General features: G+C 43.4%; 1 protein-coding gene and 1 long non-coding RNA gene across 8 annotated transcripts in view; both read left to right on the forward strand.

Moving 5' to 3' along the window:
• LOC109253215 (quinone oxidoreductase-like protein 2) overlaps positions 1-13,822 on the forward strand; it is a 29,245-nt gene extending 15,423 nt beyond the window's left edge. For 2 of the 7 annotated variants that reach the window (XM_019426006.2, XM_019425963.2), the window contains 3 exons: positions 64-292; positions 11,035-11,082; positions 13,731-13,822. In XM_019426006.2, coding sequence (XP_019281551.2) covers positions 64-292; positions 11,035-11,082; positions 13,731-13,781 — 328 coding nt within the window. In that variant the 3' untranslated portion in view covers positions 13,782-13,822. The other 5 variants (XR_008424656.1, XR_008424655.1, XM_019425981.2 and 2 more) reach the window with 5 other exon arrangements.
• Positions 13,823-14,222: 400 nt separating this feature from the next.
• LOC128778851 (uncharacterized) lies at positions 14,223-14,553 on the forward strand. Its single transcript, XR_008424657.1, has 2 exons — positions 14,223-14,288; positions 14,418-14,553. It is a non-coding gene; the product is annotated as an uncharacterized LOC128778851 (long non-coding RNA).
• The last annotated feature ends 2,308 nt before the right edge of the window (positions 14,554-16,861 follow it).

Consider the following 16,861-nt stretch of genomic DNA (forward strand, 5'->3'; position numbering starts at 1 on the left):
TCCAATGAATGTGAATATACATTGCTTTGTATAATTTCTTCTTCTTCTCTTTTCTTCCCTCAGCCTGGCCTGGGAGGGCAGGATTGTGGTGGTGGGTTTTGCTGGAGGAACCATTGCTTCTGTGCCGGCTAACCTTCTGCTCCTGAAGAATGTCTCTGCTATGGGGCTGTACTGGGGCCGATACAAAGAGCAGAACTTTCCCGTCTTCTCCAGAATCCTGTCCTCTGCTCTTCAGTACTGCCAGCAAGGGCGCATCCAGCCACACATCGGAGCGGTTTTTAAGCTGGAGGAGGTGAGATGCTCTTAAGGGATGTGATGTGCCTAATGCCAGCACATAATCTGTGTCAAACGACTGGGTAGTTTCTGTCTGGAGCCCATAAATCCTCCTTTTATGCAATGAAAAGGTGAAAATGCAATGCAGAATAATGGAGTCTCACGGGCTGCAGGGCCACAGGATTTCTCCCTGTCTTCTGGTTTGTATGGCCGTAGCCTCGGGCCTAGTGAGCCACCTGGGAAACCGAATTTGCGCAGGTCATGAAGAAGCTGGATATTGAGACTGTATGTATGTCATGGGTTTCTTAAACAGGGGGAAGTGATGGTGCTTTAGAAAATAATTTACCCGTGTTTAAATGAACTCTGAACTCCACAACATACAAGTCTAAGAAGCAAGCATTTAACTTGACCTTTGATTTTAGAATACAGACGCTTTAAAGTACAACCAGATGATCTAAGCCGAGGTTCTGAGAACAAAACACTGTATCATACCCAGCATCATAAGACTGTAATTCATCCATTAGTCACTGTAGTTAATTTTGTTGGCTGTTCACTCCCTTCTTTCATTCCCCCTCAGTCCCATTAATGTGGCTTAGACTTCCTCCCCTGTAATTGTGTGCATGCATATGCAATATAGTTGTAAATGTGAATCTGTTAGGTATTCACTGTGAATTCACTGCAAAGCCTTTTCTTTTCCTTTTTTTTTTTTTTGGCTTAATTTGTTTTAACATTCAAAAAACTGTTTTGGTAGCTTGAGTCGGCCCTGGATGGGGCAGCGTTTTGTTCCCGTGCAGATTAGTTGAGCCCAAGCTGTCAGTGCCAGACTTTACTGCTCACCAGCCTTCCATTTTTATTTTTATTTTTTCCTATGCTGGGGCATATTCTTCTCAAACATGGTTTACTTTCTTCTTCTCCTTTTTGGTACGTCAGTCAAGAGGGTAGCATTTGGTGGTAAAAAGAGAACCTGACTGGCCATGGGAAAACTGGTTGGATTCTATTTCCACCTGTGCCTTCAGTTGCTCCTTCGGGGAAGTCTCCTCTGCCCTCCAACCATCAGTCTCCACGCCTCTGCAGCAGGTTATGTACTTCAGGGGCGGCAGTGTGCGGGGGTGGGCAGGTGACCCGAGCTGCCTGGCCTCTGGGACCCCATCTCGGCTGGGGTCTGAGTAGCTGCACATTTTTACCTTTTTGTTCATCTGTTTCTTGCGTTAAAAGGTTTTGTGGCTTAAAAAACTTGAAAACCACCAGTTTCCAAAATTGCTGAGTCCCCTTCCGTCTTGTGACTTTTATCATGTGCCTGTGAACCGAGGTTTGCTTTACCTAAAGCTCATGTATACCTGTCGATAGAAGATGAGGACAGTTAGGACAGGTATGGAAACACTTGCTAGTTTAAACAGTCTCTTCTCTCCACTGATGTGTTCTAAGTGCTGCTCAGGCATGGGAGAAAGCCAGAGTTGGATTATTGTTTTAATCACTCACACTGAAGTTCTCTGTTCTTTTTTTTAATTAAAAAAATTTTTTTAATGTTTACTTATTTTTGGGAGATCGAGTGCGAGCAGGGAAGGGGCAGAGAGGGAGACGCAGAATCTGAAGCAGGCTCCAGGCTCCAAGTTGTCAGCACAGAGCTCGACATGGGGCTCAAACCCACAAACTGTGAGATCGTGACCTGAGCTGAAGTCAGATGCTTAACCGAATGCGCCACCCACGTGCCCCTCTGTTCTCTCTTTTTTAAAAGTTTACTTATTTATTTTGAGAGAGACAGAGAGTGAGCAGGGGAGGCGCAGAGACAGGGGGAGAGAGAGAGAATCCCAAGCAGGCTCCACACTGTCAGCACAGAGCCAGATGTGGGGTTTGAAGCCACAAAACTTGAGATCATGACCTGAACTGAAACTGAGAATCAGACACTTAACTGACTGAGCCCCCCACGTGCCCAAAGTTCTCTCTTCTCTTAAACACAAATTAGCTATCTAATTACTACCCTCCTGTCAGCTTGTCCTCTCCTTTCCAATGAGGGCTCCACATGTAGGGTTTTTCTGATTCTTCCCACACTGCTGACCTTCCTGCTATCACCGGGCCCTCTGAGACCATTCTCCCTAACAATTTCAAACATTTCATTCACACACCATCCCTTTACTATTTCTTCTCTTTCTCTGTCTCTTTTTTTCAAGATTCAAACCACATAGAGGAATAGTAATAATATAATAATGGCAGCTCCCGTAGGTTAGGTGTATACTATGGGTCAAGAACGGTGCTAAACACTTTTACATGTATTTTCTCATTTCATCTTTGTGATGCTCCCTTGATGTGTGAGCCATTTTTATCACGTTTTACAGATGAAGAAATCAAGACTTGTAGGGGCTAAGAAACCTGCTCGATATTATATAGTAAGTGACAGACCTGGAATCCAGTCCAGGTTGGTTTGAAGCCAGATTCTGGGCTCCTTATGGCTAAGGCAGACCCTCTCCTCATACAAACGAGGAAGTTGCTTCTTAGAAACCTATTCTAGAGTATAAAGTTTGTTCATCTATCAGAGAATTATTATGTGAAAGAGCTATCTTATAGTTAAAACAACCAGGAATCTTGGATTTTTCCAAGCAGTACTGGAATTTATAGATTTTAGGTTTTTTAAAATTTAATTTAATTTACTTTTTAAATTTATTTTGAGAGAGAGTGAAAGAATGTGAGTTGGGGAGAGGCAGAGAGAGGGAGAAAGAGAATCTCAATCAGGTTCTGCCCTGTCAGCACAGAGCCCAAATCAGGGCTCGATCCCACAAACTGGGAGATCACGACCTGAGCTGAAACCAAGAGTCAGACATTGAACCAACTGAGCCACCGAGGAACTCAGGTTTTATTCTTTTAAAATGAAGATGATTAAATGAATATATGTCGTTAATTTGACTTAACTGTAAAGCCTGGGTAATATTTTTTATGTAAATCAGTTAATGTATTAGAAAAAAATTATTTATCAGAACCTGTCTGGGCTTGGAAAATGACCTCTGTACGTATATATACCAGTATATACATATAATATCAGAGATGCTAGTGTTTCCTAGTTTGTGTTTTCTCCTCAATATGTGGGCTTATAGATTTGACCTTGGTAGTTGATATTAATATGACCACATACTTTGTACCATAGTCTTTTTAGTAGGCATGGGTATGAACTTCTGTAGCTCTCTGTGCTTTTTGTTCATCTACTCGTAATTACTCGATACTTGTCATTCCTATAGACTATGAACTCCATGTGGGCAGGGGCCATGCATCTCTTTGTCTCCAGATTCTGGCAGGTACTCATGTATCTGTTGAATGACTGATTGAGAGGAGGGGGCTATAGGGTTAGACCACCTGGGTTCAGATCCTGGCCCTACCTCTTAACTGGCTATGGGCAAATTACTCACATCTCTGTGCCTTAGTTTCCTCATGTGTGATAGGGGCAGCAATATACTCTACATACTAAGGTGGTTATCAAGATCACATAAGGTAACACGTGTAAAAGCACATAACAAACTCTTAATATATGTTTAAGGCAAAATACCTCGCCATCATAAAATGGTTAGAGTTGAGCTTTTTCACTTCCCATGAACTATAACACATATGTTGACATTTCATGGGCAAGATTAGAGAAACAGCCTTTAGATTTTGAATTTTAACTAGAATGTATTATTTGCTGAAGGGTTGCACCCGTGCCGTGATGGGTGGGCCATGAATGTGTCCCGTGATCTGTTCAGAGGAAGGCCTTATTTAGATGTGTCAAGTCTGTGTTCTGTAGGGAGAAGCTCACACACATCTCAACTAGACAATATTTAAACCCTAGAGATCTGAGCTTGATTATTATACCAAGGTCAGGTGAGGTCACTACATGAATAGATTTGATAGATAGAAATTGTTTACTTGAAGTTTCCTGAGTGTATGTGTGGAATATTCTTTTTTTTCCTAAGGTAGACTTTCATGCCCAGCACAGATCCCAACATGGGGCTTGAACTCACGACCCTGAGATCAAGATGTGAGCTGAGATCAAGAGTTGGATGCTTAACAGACTGAGCCACCCAGACACTCCTATCTGTGGGATATTCTCTTTTTTTTAATATGTTAATTTTGAGAGAGAGAGAGAGAGGGAGAGAGGGAGAGAGAGAGCATGAGCAGTGGAGGGCCAGAGCGAAAAGGAGAGAGAAAGAATCCTGAGCAGGCTCCACACCGCCGGTGTGATGTGGGGCTCGAACTCATGAACTGTGAGATCATGACCTGAGCTGAAACCAAGAGTTTTACACTTAACAAACTGAGCCACCCAGGTGCCCCATATCTGTGGAATATTCTTAAAAATTAAATTACTCTTTAAGTTTAAAAAAATTTTTTTAACGTTTATTCATTTTTGAGACAGAGAGAGACAGAGTGCAACCAGGAGTGGGGCAGAGAGAGAGGGAGACACAGAAGCTGAAGCAGGCTCCAGGCTCTGAGCTGTCAGCACAGAGCCCGACACGGGGCTTGAACTCTCACGAACCGTGAGATCATGACCTGAACCGAAGTCAGATGCTTAACTGACTGCACCACCCAGGCTCCCCTATGTTTAACTCTTAATAAATGACCAACTGTTTATGAGAATGGTTGTATTCTTTTGCATTCCCACCAACAATATGGGAGAGCTGAGTTGTTTGCCATCTGCCAGAACTTTGTATTGTCACCTGTTTTCTTTAATGGTGGCCATCCCAGTAGGTTTATAATGGTATCTGACTGTGGGTTTAATTTGCATTGCTCTATTGATCTTGAGTATGTTTTCACATGCTCATTTGTCATCTACCTCTTTTTTGGTAAAATGTATCGGCTGACTCTTAAAAGAAGATTCAGATGAACATGTATTAGAGCAATGACATGAGGAGTATAATGCAACTCTGACGACATATCACTAACTAAGCATTTTTACCTTTTGAAAACAATCCCACTCAGTCCTAGATATGGTCATTCACTCATGAGTTTATTTTCTTCGTCAGCATTCACTGGGTACCGTGTGTATGCCAGTCAATAAAAACAGACTTTAGGCGTTTGTTTTTTGGGAAGATCTCAGGACAGGGTTACAATAGGGGGAAAGAGTTGGATTCTAAGGAGGTATGAATCAGCATGATATATTTAGGGAACTATAGCTTATTTTGATTATTCCTGCTTGATAAGCTAATTAAAAATTCTAAGAGCAAAACCTAAGACAAAAGCAATATCCTCACCCTGCCCCCATATTATTCTGAGTTGCATATCTCCAGAGACAGATTTAATTATGGCTTCACCCTGTGCGAGGGAGGGTTCTGGGAACAGCCTGGGTGTCTATGTAGGGAGCAGTATGGAACAGCCTCCCTCTCTGGGGGCAGCCTGTAGAATACAGGGGGAAAATGTCCCCAGGCATCTGAATTAGCTATCAAAAGAGTCTGGTCTGATGCCATGCACTTTCCTTCTTACTTTCTCACTCAGAGCCTTATCACACTCTGAGCATCCAGTCCGGGACAGCACTGGTTGCCTGGATAGAAACCACAAGGTAGAAAGGAGACAGAGTTGGATTATTCTTAGAAGTAGCTACAATCACAGCAGAAGTGGCAAATGGACATAGAAGTCCAGAAAAACAGAAGGGAAAATCACAGATGTTCAAAATTATGAGATCCCCAAATCATGGAACAAAAAGTTTGTGTTTCCCACCAATATTATCTTTTCAAGAAGTTAGGTAAATATGTGCTACAGTTCTATACATACATACATAAGCCAAGTGATTAAAAACAAGCTTTCGCACTTAAACGGACAACTTTCTTTGTATGTCAACATTAATCTGTAGGAGATTCCTCATTTCTCTAGGAAGCCAGTAAAAGAGGTATCGCTATCTCGAATCGTGCTTGCTTTCGGAGTATTTCCTATCTTTGGGCTGAGACAGATCTCCGGGAACAGGCAGCTTCAAACTCACGGTGAGATACAGCTGTAAGTCGCCTGGAGCTGTACCTCTGAGTGATCAACAGGGCAGGGATGCATGTTTCAAAACACATGTCTTAGACCTCTTCAACCTTTTCTACCTCCTTTGAGTATGTCTAAATTTACGTGGATTGGAAAGGTGTCTGTAAGGCACAAAGCCCTGCAAGACAGATGTTTTTGAAACCAGAGATTTCATGCTGCAGAGAATTGATTTGTTTGATTGATTGATTTGTTTTTCTACTTATTTTTTTCTATGCTTTTTGGGAAGAGTTTCCATGGGAAGGTTGGCTATATTCATATTCCTCATTTCAAAGCCCAGTTTCTTTTTATTACTATTTTTATTTTTTTTACATTTTATTTTTTTAATGAATATGATTTATTTCCGAATTGGCTTACATACAACACCCAGTGCTCATCCCAAAAAAATCAAAGCACATTTTCATTGTTGGGCCGTCTTCTGCTTTTAGGTCTGTGTATTTCTGGATATCTGAATCTACTTATTCCCTTTATTCTCGTTGCCCACTACCGTTCTCTACTCTTGTTTCCCTCCTCAGAGTCAGTCTCTATAATGTGTTTGATACGTATGCTTGGATTATGTTTCCTTGTAAAACATACGATTTTTTGTGTGTTAGTTGATTTTCAAGCAACACAAATACCTAACAGCATAAGGTTGTGCGGTAGACCTTGTTCCGTTTCTCCATTTTTCACTCAGTGCTGTCTTTTTAAGCGCCACCGATGTTGCTGGTGCTGTGCCCGGTTCATTGCTTCTCACTGCTGCCTAGAAGAGAGCGGTGTGCACCTGCCATAGTTTACAGACCGGCTTCCTAGTGATGCGCTCTGGCCTTGACCTGATTCCCTGCCACCATAATCAGCACTATAATACACAGTCACACGGTCTCACAGTTGGGACTGTGCAATGTTGCTTTGGGAGCATTTTCCCAGGAGTAGGGTTGTTGGGTCATAGGATGTATGACAGCAAACCGCTCTCCAGGATGACTCAACTGGTTCACGCCCTCACCAGCAGTGCACGCGGATTCTTCTTTCGCCAGCCCATTGATATGTAGCATGGTCCTACTTTCTGATTTTTGCCAAACTGACGGGTGTAAAGTGGCATCTTATTATTTTAATTTGCATCTCCCTGATTTCTAATCAATGTAAGCATCTCTTTATAGATTTGGTAAACATTCAGGTTTCCACTTCTTTGAATAGCATTTTAAGCCCTTCATGCGATTTTCTGCAGGGCTTCCTGTCTCTTTCTTACTAATTTGCAAAATTTCCTTGTGTAATCTGCAGTTCTCAAATTTTAATGTGAGTATGAATCACCTGGGGATCTTGTTAAGATGCAGATTATGATTCAGTCAAGGTAGGAAAGGGCTCAAGATGGTGCATTTCTAATAAGCTCCCAGATGATACAGAAGCCTCAGGTCCTTGAACCACCCTGTGAGTAGCAAGGTTCTAGATGCTAATTTGAGACTTTGCAGAAGTCTGTCTCTCCAAATTTGTCATTGCTCTGTCATCTTTGTCTAGATTTAATGTAATCAAACACATCAATATTTTGCCTTGTGGGTTAGTGCTATTTAGGACATATTTAAAAAGTCCTTTGTTATATCTGGGTCACAGTGATCTTCTCTATTTTTCTCTACTAACTTTGTACTTTTATTTCACACTATTTCATGCTTTTAATCCATCTGAAGTCTCCTCTGTATTGGGTATACGTTAGGTAAGCAATTTTTAGTTTTCTACTTACAGTGACCTAGTTTTCCCAGACCAAATAGTTCATAGTTTCTCCACTGATTTATGTTGCTACCTTCATCTTATTTCAAGTTCCCAGATACACTCTGTTTTCTCTTCTATTCCCTTGGTTCAGATACCTGTTCCTACAACAGTATCATACTGTTGTTGTCTTTATAGTTGTGAAGTATGTTTTCCTATCTGAAGGGCCACTATTCCAACCTTTGTTCTTTCTTAAACTCCTAAAGATTCTTTGTGAATCTTTATCCTTTTAGGTAAATTTTGGAATAGATTTGTTTAGTTCCTGAAAAATATCTGACTGACATTGGAGTTGCATTGACATTAGAGATTAATTTGGGGGAGGTACTGATGTTTTTACAATGTTGTCTCATTTGCGAAGAGGGATATATTGCCATTTATTCAGATGTTTCATGTTTGTAAATAGATTTCAAAGTTTTTCTCCATAAAGTCTGTGGGTCTTTCTTAATTATGTTAATTATAAGTACTTTACTGCTTTTGTTGCCTTTGAGAACACTATTTCATTTCTGTTTTATTTCCTACTTGATTATTTTTTATATAACTGGAGTTGGTGGCGGGGCCGCAGTCAGCCCTGATGTCTGCCCCCAGCCCACCGCTGGGGCCACAGTCAGACTGGTGTGTGCCTTCTCTTCCCCTCTCCTAGGGGCGGGATTCAGTGTGGGGTGGTGTGGCCCGTCTGGGCTACTTGCACACTGCCAGGCTTGTGGTGCTGGGGATCTGGCGTATTAGCTGGGGTGGGTAGGCAAGGTGCACGGGGGCAGGAGGGGCAGGCTTAGCTTGCTTCTCCTTAGGTGATCCACTTCAGGAGGGGCCCCTCTTCCGTGGGCCTCTCGTCTGCGCTTGGCTCCGGAGACTCCGTTCTGCTAATCCTCTGGCGGTTTTCTGGGTTATTTAGGCAGGTGTAGGTGGAATCTAAGTGATCAGCAGGACGCGCGGTGAGCCCAGCGTCCTCCTATGCCGCCATCTTCCAACCCCGGAGTCGATTATTTTTTATATAGATGTCAGTAATTTTTGTTAGCTGATCTCTATCTCACAATATGCTGGCCTTTCTCATTTGCTTATCTGTTGCTTTGATTAGCTTTTCTATGTAGATTATTACATTCTGTGCAAATAATGACACTTCTATTATCTTCTACTGTTTGCTTTTTTCAATTTTAATTTTGTGCATTTGTTATTTATTTTATTAAAAATCAGTAGACTTTACTTACTTTTTCAGCAGCTTTAGGTTTACAGAAAAATTCCACAGAGAGTGTGTAGCATTCACATATATTCCTTCTCCCACCACCCAGTTTCCACTAATATTAACATATTGCATTGGTGTGGTACATTTGCTACAAGTGATAAGCCGATGTTGATACATTATTATTAACTGAAGTCCCTGGTTTACATTAGGGATCACTCTTGTGCTGTACAGGTCTATACGTTTTACCAAAACGAATGTATACTGTCATGTATCCATCATTACAGTATCATACAGAACAGCTTCACTGCTCTAAAGAATCCCCTGGGCTCCATGTATTCACCCCTGCTCCCAACCCCAACCCCTGACAGCCACGGATCTTCTTACTGTCTCTACAGTTTTAGCTTTTACAGGATGTCATGTGGTTGGGATCGTATAGTATGCAGACTTTTGAGACTGGCTTCTCTTACTTAACAATGTGCATTTAGGGGTGCCTGGGTGACTCAGTCAGTTAAGCATCCTACTCTGGTTCAGGTCATGATCTCACGGTGCGTGAGTTCGAGCCCTGCATCTGGCTCTGTGCTGACAACTCAGAGCCTGGAGCCTGCTTCGAGTTCTGTGTCTTCCTCTCTCTCTGCCCCTCCCCACCCCTGCTCACACTCTGTCTCTCTCTCTCAAAAATAAATAAACATTAAAAATTTTTTTGAAAAAAAACCCAGTATGCATTTAATGTTCTCCCATGTCTTTTCGTGGCTTGATAGCTCATTTCTTCTTCTTAATTTTTTTAAATGTTTATTTATTTTTGAGAGGGAGAAGAAGAGAGAGACAGAGCAAGCGTGAGGGAGGGTAGCAGAGGGAGAGTGAAGGGAAATCCCAAGCAGGCTCCTCACTGTCAGTACAGAGCCCGACGCGGGGCTTCATCCCACGGACCGCGAGATCATAACCTGAGCCAAAGGCGGACGCTTAACTGACGGAGCCACCCAGGCATCCTGCTCGTGCCATTTCTTGAAACGACCGTCCCCTCTGCACTGAGTTTGCCTTTGCTCCTTTATTAAGGCTCAGTTGACTGTCTTCGTGTGGGCCTGTTTTGGGCTCTCGTGTGTTCCGTTGATGCACTTATTCTCTCTCCAGTATTGCACTGTTTTTATTACTGTGGCTGATTTTTAATTTATGTTTTATAGCCTTGTACTTCTAAAAAAAAAATAGGATTTGAGATAGATTGCAATTTCGGTTACACTGGAAACAGGACAATTTTAATAAGAAGATAAAAATTGTAAAATATTAAAGTATTGATTCTTCTGGCAGTGGCTGCATTCTTTCAAGAGCTAGAACACACAGAAATATTACAATAGAGTATGGAGCGGCCTGAGGACTTTTTACCTGCTGTCACTTATCTGACGACGTTGAAAATTGTTAGTTTGGACAGAAAAATTCTGAAGTTGGGTTATTCTTAAATATTATTATTTTCCTTTCAGTTTATGGTGATTGTTCAGCTAGTATTGCATAGTTAGTTGTATACAGTTCATTGGAGACACGTCTTAATATTTTAGCTATTTTAAGACTCGGCCTACCAGAGAATGCTTATTGAAATGTGCAACTGTGTGGGGCGCCTGGGTGGCGCAGTCGGTTAAGCGTCTGACTTCAGCCAGGTCACGATCTCGCGGTCCGTGAGTTCGAGCCCCGCGTCAGGCTCTGGGGTGATGGCTCGGAGCCTGGAGCCTGTTTCCGATTCTGTGTCTCCCTCTCTCTCTGCCCCTCCCCCGTTCATGCTCTGTCTCTCTCTGTCCCAAAAATAAATAAAAAAACGTTGAAAAAAAAAATTAAAAAAAAAGAAATGTGCAACTGTGACCATATATTTTTGAATTTTTTTTTAGGTCAATGATGCCTTCCTTCATGTGATACAGCGCAAATCCATGGGCAAGGTGCTTATCTCCCTGAAATAAACCCTCACCTCAGCAGCAAATTCAGCATGTCCAAATCTAAGCTCCTCATCTTTCCAAAAAACCTCCTTTGCCTCCAGTGTTTCTAAAGGTGTAACCTGATTAATCCAGGTTCAGAATCTTTTAGAGGCATCTTCAATTCTGTTTTCTTATTCCTAGTAAATAGTGTGACACATACTGTATAGTCCTACTTTGTCTGTATTGGAGAGGGAAAGGAGGCTGTTAGTAATTACACCAGGCAAGCAAGGTGTCCCAGGCAAAGCAGGATGTATGGCCATTCTGTTCACAATGCCTCAGTAGCCGGGTTCTGTGATCCCTACCTCTCAAGATATCTCTCACCTCCGTATCCTCTTTTCCATTCCAACCAATTATGTTTCATCTGCTAATTCCAGTAACTTTCTGACTGGCTTTCCAACCTTTAAACGTCCCCCACCCCTCCGTCCTTGTGGTTATACATTGTTGCCATGGTGACCTTCCTAAAGTACAGCTGTGATTGTGTCTCTTCTCAGAAAACCTGCAATGGCTCCCCTTGGTCTACATGGTGGAGTCCAGACTCCTCAAGCTAACATTTCTTTGTGTCCATGACCTTGCCATGCTCTGCTCTGCAGCCTCAAGTTACACAATGCCTCTGGTCCCTCCATGTGTACTTAGATTTCCTGCCAACCCCCCTTTTCTCTGCTCAAGCAGTTTCCTCTGCTCCCTTGTCCCTGTCAAACACGAACCTTTCTGACTTCCAAGACCGACCTCTGCCATGAGCCGGCCCCCTCAGGAGGCTGGTCATTTCTTCCCTTCCACCTTCCTGTAGCTTTTTCCTTGGGATTTGTCACATTCTGCCTGGCACCAGAGGGAGCAGCATGTCTAGTAGAATGAACACAGGATTCTGAATCTAAGATGTGGGTTCGCATCCTGGTCTTACCACTTCGGAGGTGGTTACTTAAGGTCTGTGAGCCTCCATTTTCTCATATTACAATATCTACCTCACAACGTTGTCGTGGGCAACACATGCAGCAATTGGGCAAATTATCCGGTGCGTGGTGAGCTATTAGCAAATGCTGGTTACTTTTACTTCTTTCTTTCCTCCTTTCCCAAGGTAGCATAAGTTTTTTGAAAGAGGGTACCATGTCTGATTCACCTTTGTACCTCCCACAATTCCTATCACAATGAGTAGTAAATACGCCATAAATGGAATTGATTTTAAATGGTCTACAAGTCTTAAATTGTGGGAGTAAGTTAAGAATACGCCAGCCTGGAAACAAACCAAATGTCCATCAACAGATGAATGGGTGGAAAAAATGTGGTGTATACACACAACAGGAATATTATCCAGCCCTAAAAAGGAATGAAATTCTGACCCATGCTGCCACATGATGAACCTTGAAGACGTAGGCTAAATGACATAAGCCAGTCACAAGAGGACAGACATGGTGTGATTTCACTCCTAGGAAGTACCGAGGGTAGTCAAATTCATAGAGATAGGAAGTAGAATGGTGGTTGCCAGGGGCTGGGGGGAGGACAGACTAGGGGGTTATTGTTTAGTGAGTACAGAGTTTCAGTTTGGGAAGATGAAAACGTTTGAGGGGTAGATAGTGGTGATGGTTGCCCAACAATGAAGAATATAATGTCACCGAACTGTACATGTAAAAATGGTTACAATGGTGAATTTTATGTTACGTATGTTTTACTACAACAAAAAATGTAAAAAAAAAAAAACCCACAAAAAACCCCACAACATATTACCTCACATCTAAGTGAATCCAGGCAGAGAAGAGAGCAGAGTGTGAGTTGAGTGCCCAGCTTAGGTTGATGTGAGCTCCATTCTCTGCCCATGGCCGGTCTGCGGGGCGAGGTCCTCTACATTTGTTTGTTGTTCTCTACTCGTCCTACTCCATGAGTGATAATTCCCAAAAAAGTGAGTGGTGGGGTGGGGGTAAAACAGACGCCTGACACCACAGGGATGGGGGTACTTTTACTCATTCTTGAGGAGAATAAGTACTTTTATTTGTTCCAATAAATGCGGTAAGAGGCTTTGTTTTCTGATAAGTCCTTCAGGCCATTTGGAAACACCTATCTTCTCAGGATCTCCTCACCAAAAGAGCTCTTGCAAGGACTGAATTGTAAAATCGGGAGTGAACGTTTGGGGAAAGAATTGAAAACCGAGAAAGTAGCAGAAGGTGGGGGGGGGGGCGGGTGTCAGGGAAGCCACCCCTGTGTCTGTTGTGGGACCTTGTGGTGCTTCTGTGAGGGCCAGAGCCCACGCTTCACCTCTTCCTGTAAGCAGGGGAGGGACGGGAGTCGGGGGGGCAGGACAGAGGATCTCAAATTTTTTGAGAGCATTTGACTCATATTTTAGTCACTGTTTGGCCGTTCCAGCGTCTGAACCATTAGCCTGAAAAAAGAACCAATGCAGCTCCGAGTGACCGTATTTATTCGATACTCAAGATTGTCCCCAGCTCTTCCCCGCCGGCTGGCTGCCGGAGAAATCGCTCCCACACACCTACCTCTTCTTTTTCACCAGCTGTGGGTCTGTCCACCTGCACACACTTGTCTCAACAACTCAAGCGAGGTATTAACTATGGGATGACCTTGTCTCTACATCGTCAGGATATTTGTCCCCGCTCCTTCCTCTGCAGCTGCGGCAAAGACCACAAAAGATTTGTTACGTAGCAAGCGAAGAGAAATAAACGTGTCCTCGCGCCATCGCTTGTGTTCAACAACAACAGCAGACAGAGGATCTGAAGCAGGCTCTGTGCTGACAAGCAGGGAGCCCGATGTGGGGCTAGAACTCACAAAACCGAGAGATCACAACCTGAGCCCAAGTCAGGCGCTCAACTGACTGAGCCACCCAGGTGCTCCCAACCTTACTTCTTCTTAACCTGAGCTGGTTTGTATTTAAATGGAAGTTGGTCTTCAAAAATGTCAAGACACCAACTTTGAGGCTAATTAAAAAAATTTCCTGTCACCCCTTGGGATAATCAAAGACTTGCTTGGCAGAGAGAAGCACGAAAGATCAGGGTTGGGAAAAGTGTGCAAGCCCAGTGGGGAGCTACCTTTCCTTCGGTTCAGAGCTGATCAGTAGGTGTCACCAGTAATAAAGATCGATTGCCCTCAGCTCACTAACGTCAAACAAAATTAAATAAATGAAGAAAAATTTGCACTATTCTCCCGCTTCATTTTTCTTCTCGGATTGTGTAAGTGAATCAAAGAGCAGTGAGTTTTCAAAATAGTTATTGTTTATAAAAGGCATGGGAAGGGAAGGCCCAAATTAAACAAATGCTGGCATGTCTAGTTGTTCTCTTCCCCTGGCTTCTTTGTCACAGCTTATTGCTAGATGGAAGCCCTGAGGTGGAAGGATGCCGACTTCTGGAACTTTGCTATTGTTGAGAAATCCTATACAGAGTGATTATTATTTTTAAAAAATTTTTGCTGTATGTAGAAATAGTTTCTTAAACTTCAGTGAATTGCCTCGTTATTTTAAAAATGGTGTTGTTAAAATGATCACAAAACAATCATTGAAAAAAATCAAAGCAGCAAAAAGTTTGAGTAGAAGTTGTTATCCTATTTTTCTCTAACCTGCCTGCCTGCCTTTTTTTTTTTTTTTTTTTAATGCTTATTTATTTTTGAGAGAGAGAGAGAGAGAGAGACAGATTGCGAGCAGGGGAGGGGCAGAGAGAGAGAGACACACAGAATCCGAAGCAGGTTCCAGGCTCTGAGCTGTCAGCACAGAGCCCGATGTGGGGCTTAAAGTCAGGAACTGTGAGATCATGACCTGAGCTGAAGTCAGATGCTTAACCAACTGAGCCACCAGGTGCCCCATCTAACCTGTGGTTTCTCCAGGGAAACCACAGTAAGCAGTTTGGTGCTGCTTTGGTAGATCCTTTAAACACGTACACACGATGCATACACACAGAGGTTTTGTTTTTGTTTTTTTTTTTTAAATAAAGACACACATAGTTTTTAAAAATAACCAATCGGGGCGCCTGGGTGGCGCAGTCGGTTAAGCGTCCGACTTCAGCCAGGTCACGATCTCGCGGTCCGTGAGTTCGAGCCCCGCGTCAGGCTCTGGGGTGATGGCTCGGAGCCTGGAGCCTGTTTCCGATTCTGTGTCTCCCTCTCTCTCTGCCCCTCCCCCGTTCATGCTCTGTCTCTCTCTGTCCCAAAAATAAATAAAAAACGTTGAAAAAATAAAAAAAAAATAACCAATCATCAGGGCACCTGGGTGGCTCAGTCGGTCAAGTGTCTGACTCTTGGTTTCAGCTCAGGCCATGATCTCCCAGTTTGTAAGTTTGAGCCCCACAACGGGCTCTGTGCTGGAGTGTGGGGCCTGCCTGGGATTCTCTCCCTCCCTCCCTCTTTCTGCCACCCCCACCCCGCTCATGCACACGCGTGTGCTCTCTGGCAAAATATATAAACGAATTAATTGATCATAGTATGCACACTGTTCTGTATTGTACTGTTTTTAATCAGTATGTAATAGACATCATTCCATATTAGTAAAATAGGCATCTCGTTCTTTTTAACAGCTGTTTAGTGCTCCATAATGAGGATATGTATCATATGCAACCACTTCCTTATTAGTGGGCTTATTCATTTATTCACCTTGATGTGATACACGTGGCTGTGCCTCTGTGTGACAAGCTCAGCACAGCACAGGGAATATACACGATTCCCTGTGTATATTGGTGGGCAGAAGTTTACAAATTTAGCGGGGGAGATGGACGTGAATTAAAACCACAAAACCATGCCAAATTAGTGTCGCATAAAGTATAATGGGGAAATCTAACTCAGGCAGGTCAGGAAAGGTTTCCCTGAGGAGAGATCCTTGAAACTCTGAAGACGGAGGCTTCTGGAACATTGAATTCTAGGAATTTAAATAGGGAAGGAAGGGAGGAGTGTTCTAGGGCCCCATGGCAAATGAAAGTCTGTGAGTGAGAGGGGTTGAGAGAAGGAGAGAAGAGGAGTAGGGCTGGAGGGGGAGCAATGGAGGCAGGTGTTGTAACATGAGGCTGCAGACAGGCCCAGATTAGGACCTGTGGGCCAGGTATGGTTTGTGCCCTTACCTTAAAAGGATGGGATGCCATGAGGTGCTCTAGGGAGGGGTGGGGTGGGGGCAGCATGAGCAGCACAGCATTTTTGGAAGAATCCTCCTAGCTATAGTGGGAGAAAGTTTTAGAGATGAACAGAACAACGAGGAGTCCATGAAAATCCCAATGGGAGAGGAGGGTATCTGGGACTAAGGTGGTGATGATGGGAAGGGAGAGAAATCGACAGGACAGAGAGCTCTGCGGGAGGTAAAAGCGAAAGAACAGGCAGGGTTGGTGGAGGGGGAGGGAGGGAAATGTCAGGATGTCTCCTAGCTTCCTGGATAGGTATTTGAGAGGAGGAACATCAGAAGAGAACCGAGTTTTGGTGGTGGCAGGGGATATGATGGGGTTAGATGCACAAGGCAAGGTTGTGCATATATTGAGACATCCAGGAGATGTGAGCTGTGCAGTTTTCTGTACCTGTCTCATGCTCAGAAGAGAGGTGTGGCCTAGAGATACGAATTTGGGCGTCATTTGCGTGGAGGTACCATTGGTACCTGTGATGAGATTGTAGAGACAGCACGGAGAGAGAAGGGAAGAGGGTCTAGACTGACTGGAAACATCTTTCCTCTCAGTAGGTCTGTAGAATATCGTGACTGCTCTGTGGACCACTCAGAGAGACTTGGACAGGGATAGTTTGGTGATTTCACATGAACCACAAGAGGTTATCAGGAAGGCTG

Source organism: Panthera pardus, unplaced genomic scaffold (assembly GCF_024362965.1).
Source record: "Panthera pardus isolate Hobbes unplaced genomic scaffold, ASM2436296v1 HiC_scaffold_21, whole genome shotgun sequence".
Taxonomy (NCBI): Eukaryota; Metazoa; Chordata; class Mammalia; order Carnivora; family Felidae; genus Panthera; species Panthera pardus.